The 6,825-nt window shown below is 40.7% G+C and overlaps 1 protein-coding gene across 1 annotated transcript; it reads right to left on the reverse strand.

The window, feature by feature from the left end:
* Positions 1-378: 378 nt before the first annotated feature.
* On the reverse strand, positions 379-6,610 carry LOC141010936 (uncharacterized). The gene is made up of 7 exons (XM_073484101.1): positions 6,450-6,610; positions 5,508-5,564; positions 3,447-4,333; positions 3,187-3,326; positions 2,799-2,899; positions 2,462-2,573; positions 379-2,341 (listed from the first exon to the last, which is right to left on the reverse strand). Exons 2-7 carry the CDS (start codon positions 5,530-5,532, stop codon positions 2,212-2,214), a joined length of 1,395 nt encoding a protein of 464 aa, XP_073340202.1. The 5' UTR covers positions 5,533-5,564; positions 6,450-6,610; the 3' UTR covers positions 379-2,211.
* Between the last annotated feature and the right edge of the window lie 215 nt (positions 6,611-6,825).

Here is a 6,825-nt window from a genome sequence, read left to right on the forward strand (position 1 = left end):
GATAAACAAACTGCTTTATTAGTGCTATCATGTTAAGTGTACAGCAGTCATTGCTTAATGAGGGCTAGCATGGTTTAACTATTATGCACAAGGTTACACAACTTCAATTCTGAAGGATATGGTGTATGCTTACTTGTGTATGCTTAAACAAAATAAAAATATTTTCCACAAAGAGTCTGCTTAAACATAACTGGGATCAAAAATATGAAGTGGAAACAGTCAAAACAAAATACAATATTGTCTAAACCTTTCTGGACATACAAAAAACAGGTTGTGAACAGCTTTTTTGGTTTTTTTAACAATAAGTTTTACAGAACTCAGGAAGACAGATATTTTCTTTAGTGAATAATACATGTGAATCTGAGACTTCACCATGCTTCAACTGTCAGTTTTCTCCTTCAAAAAACAAAACAAAACACATAGACCTACAATTGGTCCTCCTATTACTGCTGAGGAATGGAGTTTTGCCTGTCCTCCTGAAAAATTCACCCAACAACATGGTTTAAGGCCCCTATGTACATTTACTGTAGAGTCAGCACCTTGTGTAAGAAAACGTGCCTGAATTTGTAATGAATTAGAAAATCAATGAGACCTTAAGAGCAAAACACAACAAATCACTCAGATCTTCAGGTCTCACATTAGGTCATGTTTGTTTTGTCCATGCATCAATACAAGAGCAATCGTTTGTTTGAATGCTTGGCTGAGCAGCAGAAATGAGGCGCTGCAGATTCTGTAGCCGACATGCATGACTTGTATCTTGCATAGTCTTTTGTTTTTCGTAGCGCAGATTGTTTTGACAAAGTCCAACACAGCCACTGAAAAACTGTGAGGCATGTCAGATAAACACAAACGCTGTTGCTGATGATCCAGCTCATCGCTCCAGAGGGGAGCAAAACATTGTTGCAAGGTGTAGAGGTGCTCTGGCTGCTCGGCTGCACACGTGCCCTGCAGTCTGCACAGCATGTGTCACGAGGCCGTCACTGGCACCCACATACCTCTGCCTTCTGGATGGCTGGCCAGGGACAGGATGCCCCACTATCCGTACAGACAGGATTACTTTAACAATCTGCGTTAATTCAATGGGAGCCATGCTGATAAATTCCATGCATTATTGCTGAGGTCACTCCTGTCAGTCTGTACCTGTGCACAGTACTCAGATACTGCAAAGCTGAAAATGCAGCATTATTTATTAAACATTAATACCAGCAGCGACACAAACAGTCCTGCTCTGGCTCAACGTAGAGAGATAATCAGTCAACTTATCTGGCACTTTTCTTACGTTACAGAGTTTAAATGAGATCAGTGCACAGAGGACATTGTGGTTACTGCTGCTCTACAATCAACGAGGTCAGTTCACACAAATCACTACAAACATTTTGCCATTCAACCACCTAGTAGTAGTGTTTGGTAGTTTTAGTGGTCAGGTTTTGAAATCTCCACCAAAGACATCTGCTGAAACCACACAAAGGGGGTTAGAGATGAGTTTTGTTTGTGGCCTTACTTCTGACATACTTAACAGGGTTTCTGAGGACAATTTACAGACTTGTAAACAGTTTTCCTATTTTTTCCCCCCAAATGTATAATTAAAGCAATAAAATATCCAGAAGTCAGTAGATAATCCTGATTAACCACAACATTATTAATGGACTCAATTCTCCTATTATAATTTAAAGGTGTGGCTTATAAATGTTTATATGATGTGGGTGAATCAACCTTTATCACTTCCTGCCAACACAAAACATGTATATCATACCACAATATGAATTACATAACATATTACACTGCTTTACAATGAACCATAACTTCAATCAACTTAACAACGGGCTTCACCTTAACACTTTGATATGTCTGTTAATACAGCTAGCTGCAACATGAGTGATTAACACCTTCACACTCAATGAAATGTACAAAATGTACTTAAATACACAATAAAACGGACAATTTCAAATAGAGTAAAAGGCAGGGTGCTTGAAACCCAATAGTGCTTGCTCCTCTGCATAATTCTCACAACACCAAAACCCCTTAAAACATGCATAAATATTCACATACAAGGACATGCATAGTTTAAATAATTATATGAAAGACCCAAACTGACAAACCAAAACTACACACCAAAGAGAAAAACAGTACAAACACTGATGAGGCCCCCTTGTACTCTTATGAGGTGAAGTGCAACTGGTTAACAATAAAAGAAGAATTACAACTCCTAGTTTACGGAAATGGACTCCGTTTGAAAATCGTTTGAACCTTTGCAAAGCGCTTGTGCATCTTGCAGTTCTTGGCCTGCCATTCATGGAGGGCCATTGTTGGCATCATGTTTCCAAATCGTCGTTGGTAGTTTCTGAAAGTAAGCACAAATCGAAGGGACAAATTTTACATTGTTCGAAACAATTCTGTCTTATGACTACTTTAAATCCACACATCTTCATAACTACAGTGAAACCCAATCTGAATGATGTACCTGCTTGTAAGGTCAGAGGGATGCTGCCACTGTGTGCCATTAGGGCCTCGTGCCTGGTCAGCAACATGGGTCATCAGGTTTAGCAGCTCCTTCATGACATCTTGACATTGCGCTTTTTTAAAAAAATAAAAATGTATATTTAGAAATCGGTCTACAAAATGTTGTGACACCCCTAAACCACAAGAACATGAGAACAAAACTAAACATGATTCACAACCAAACAAACATCATTCAGCACCATTCTCACATTATTAGTGCATCAAAGTACTACATTGCTATGTAAAGTCCCATTAAAGACTGTCTCAGTGTGGTTCCCTGGTAGAGATCAGGGTCATACCTTGACCTGCTCCAGAATTCTCATTCAAGTGTCTGGAGACTGAATGGAAATACAACCGTTTATAACGCTCCAAGTCCACCTCTCGGTCCAAGTTCACCGGCCTGGGTAACAGACAAACACAAACAAACAATACCTCTATACGTGCATTCTTGACAAAATTAAGCCAGTCACACAGCATTCCACAAGTGTAGTGAAAGCAAAATCAGTCATACACAGTTAATATAGGCCTATAGAAAATGATGACAAAAAGGCAGACAGGTGAACATATGAGACTTATCAAGGACAGTTGCCCTTACAACCACTGCAAGCCACAGCCAAAACTTCAACATTGGACTTTACATGGTCATACTGCTCCCCCTACAGCTGACAGACACCACCACCACAGTACCTTTGACTCCTGGCACTGTTGACACATTGGTGGGTCTGGTAAACTCTGCTCGCCTTTGGGCTTTGCTTGGTTGGCAGAAGAGGAGATGCAGGTTTACTGCCAGAACGCAGCTGACTGACAGGCACGACAACTGACTTCACCTTGAAAAAGCAGAGGTTGTGTGTGTGAACATTAAGCATGCACACTATAGTGTACAAAATGAACAAGACAAACACGACTGCATGTGTGGACGACCACAGCACATCAGCTGTAACACTTACCTTTACATTGAGAGGTAAAGTTGTTTCATAACTGGTGTCCAAAGAGGCTTCCTCTTCACCGAGTGTGGCCTGACACACAGGGAAAGGCTCCTCCATTCCTCCCCGCACCTCCTCTGACACCTCTATACTCCGCTCACCAGCAGCATTACATTTCACAGTGAGGTTGTGACACAGAGAAGACTCAAAGATGGGGAGACCAATATCCCACACGTCAACATCATCTTTTAAATGCTCTACAGTTGAGCTCACTGATGGCAACAGTGGGCCACTTACAATAGGATCCAAGTCATTAATTGTGAAGGAGTTGTCTGATCCAGACAGCGCAGCTCGTTTATGACAACTTAGCAAAGATGAACTTTCAGAATGGGGCTCCTTCAGTTGAGGCGATATTGACAGAGATAAATATCCCCTGTCATCTTCTCTTTCCATCTCTTGTTTGTGTTCCTCTGTGATTAAGAGTGCCTTTTGAAACTTGTTGCTCCTGGGACTTTTGCATTCCTCTGGATTGTCAAACGATCTTCCAGAGGGACCAGCACTGGGATTGAGGCACAAGATGCTGTCAACGTCACCATCAAAATCAGGCTCTGTGTGGAGGTGCACAGTTTGTTTCATCTCAGTAGCTTCTGTCCGCAGTGCAGGCTTAGAGGTGGAAAGAGGCGAGGCAGAGTTTTGTCTGTCAGGGGGGCTGAAATAGTCCATGTAACACCCCATGTCAGGGGACAAAGTCTCTGGAGTAAAGGCCTTTTTGGCCGGTGTCTGGAAACATTCATCGGGCTTTCTTTTCTTCGCAATGTTGTTTAGCAGCACTTCTTTAATATTAATCAAAGGATCACTCGGATGCACGCCAGCATTTTGATCACACGTGGTCGCCCTTGAATACATCAGGTCTGTCAAGGGAAAAAAACAAAACAAAAACATATCAGATCAGTTAACGACATTCTGTAAGATATGAGGCTACAACTAACAATTATTTTTAATGTCAATCTCAATTGTTTTCTTGATAAATCGATTTGATGTTTGATCTTAAAATGTCAGAAAATGGTTCAAAACAGGTTGATCAGTGTTTCCTAAATCTCAAGCTGACGTCCTTAAATGTCTTCTTTACTTTTACAGAGAAATAAAGAAGCCGGAAAATAAACATTTATCAAGCTGGAATCAGATCATTTTTACTTTCTTAAAAAAATTACTCAAACCAATTATTCGATTAACAAAATAGTTGATTAACGTATTAGACGACAGCTTAGGCCCTTTGTCCATATGGCGTGTTTTTCTAGCAGAAAAACACCGGCAGTATGCTTGGGAACGCCGGGCTGAAGTGCTTGTACAGTGAGAGAGAGAAAAAACAAACAGTGCTGCTGGTTGGTTTCAAGTGACATTGACAGCAACATTACGGTAACAGAGGGCCGACTACACAACTTACACCAAGTTCAAAATGCATGGGGTGATAAAAGCATAGCATTAATCAGCATCATTGAATGCCTGATCAATCTGCTCCTGCAAATAAGCCTTTATGTCTCTGTAAAGAGACAGAAACAGCCAGAAGCTTCACCTCAATTTTCTGGGTTACCAGGGTGACAGATGACAAGTCCTGCCCCATCTAATATATGATTGGTTGCCTGGAGAAGACCAAGAGAGATTTTAGACTAGAAGTGCTCAGAGCGGCTGTACAAAGTAGGTGCAACACTGTCTCTAGGCAGTTGCATTCTGCCACTTATGGTCTTTCCTCATTGGGAACAATTGGAAAAAGACTACGGTGCTCAGAAAAAACATCATGGGGACACGGGCCATAATCAATGAATTGTTACAGCCCTACTAGTGCGGTCATCACCGAACAAACAGCAAAATAATAAAGTGATTGGAGCCAAAAGCAAATAAAATGTTTTATTTTTGTAGCAATATTTTAAACTAAGCCACTGCCAATAATATGTTTAATAGTAGTAGCTCAAAAACAACAATTTAAAAAGGGGGGGGAAAAGGATATTTCTGCTCACTACATCCTACACAAGATTCAACAACACTCTCTTTAATAACTGAACCCATCAGACAGCTTCTGCTACTCACCCTGGACTGTCTGTGCCATGTCCATCACGTCTTCAGCGCTCTTCTCAAACTCAATGTCTGAAACAGAACAGGAAACCTCACTTAGTCTCACACAGTATCATCTTCTGAGCAACTGAAGGGGTATTTATTTACTGCTTCCTAAAAAACGTTTTTTTAGCCAACACATACTACACATACAGACAGACTAAGCAAAATGCACTGATAGTTTAGGTCACCATGTTACACAGACTAGTACTCATTAGTAGGAGACCTCGTTAATAAGTACATGACTAACCAAAACACTATGGGCGACCCATTTGAATGACAACATGCACTTGCTATTCTGGTGAGTTTATCTTCAAACTTAATGTAGTCGGTCTCTGTTCAAATCTACCAGGGGATTATATTTGTTGTTGTTTTTTTTAAAAAGATGTTTTCCAGGGCAATCAAATTTGTCGAGATTTAAACTAAATCCGACTTTTTTCTGTTCAGCCTCATGTGGTTAAGTTGGCGGCATAATGGCGTCCTGGAAAGAAGCATTAATGTCTTTCATTTTAAAATTGTCAGCAGAAGCGAGCATTAAGTAATGCAATGTGTTTTGTACCACAACATTTTAGGACATAATGAGTCCGTCATTTTCTGGAACAAAGCTAAAAGTCAGAAATTAGCTAACTTGTCAGGGGAGTTAGCCGACTCGTTTTTAGCTTACTTAATTCCCGCAATGTGGCGTTAGCAATTAATAGTGATGAAAAACTTCGAGATGCACTTTATCATCATAAAAGCTAAACAATACCATCACTTTCCAACTCTCAGCTAAGCAAACTAATGGTTGTTCTCAACTGCAAATGCTCGGCGGGCATTTATGCTAACCCTACCTAGAGCTAACGTAAATGTTAGCTAGCTAGTTAACTTCATTTAAGTTAGCAATTACTTGCAAAAGGAAAACTGTACGCGGTTAAATACCTTAAGTGGACGCCCGCCAGCTGAAGTCGTCAATCCTCCACCAAAATGATACAATGCTGACATGAACTGGGCTCCTGTCATTAATTGAAAAACGCCCGCTGCTCTCTCCTCAAGCTCGGGTCAGGCGGCCATGCGCTCAGGTGCGTGAGGAGCGTGCCAAGCGGAAGTAAGAATGTAGTGGGGGCAGGGCACCGTTCAAGTTCAGACCTATAGCTCAAACTTTATCAACATTGTACTGCATTGTTGTCATTTCATTCAGCTCGGCGATTAGCGAATTCTGGGTTTACTTATTAAATCATATCTATTCTCTTAAATTGAAAACAAATGTAATCTCTGCCTCATTGTGCTCATTTGGGATGAACAACTTCTTAATAGG

The sequence above is a fragment of the Pagrus major genome, chromosome 16 (genome assembly GCF_040436345.1).
Source record: "Pagrus major chromosome 16, Pma_NU_1.0".
NCBI classification, from domain to species: domain Eukaryota; kingdom Metazoa; phylum Chordata; class Actinopteri; order Spariformes; family Sparidae; genus Pagrus; species Pagrus major.

Bases quoted from the DNA above. Each gene is read 5' to 3' on its own strand.
- LOC141010936 (XM_073484101.1), bottom strand. From the start codon at position 5,532: ATGGACATGGCACAGACAGTCCAGG. The intron at 2,900-3,186 runs GTACTGTGGTGG...TCTGTTACCCAG, and splicing joins AACAGTGCCAGGAGTCAAAG to GCCGGTGAACTTGGACCGAG. The intron at 2,342-2,461 runs GTACATCATTCA...GCTTACTTTCAG, and splicing joins CCCTCTGACCTTACAAGCAG to AAACTACCAACGACGATTTG.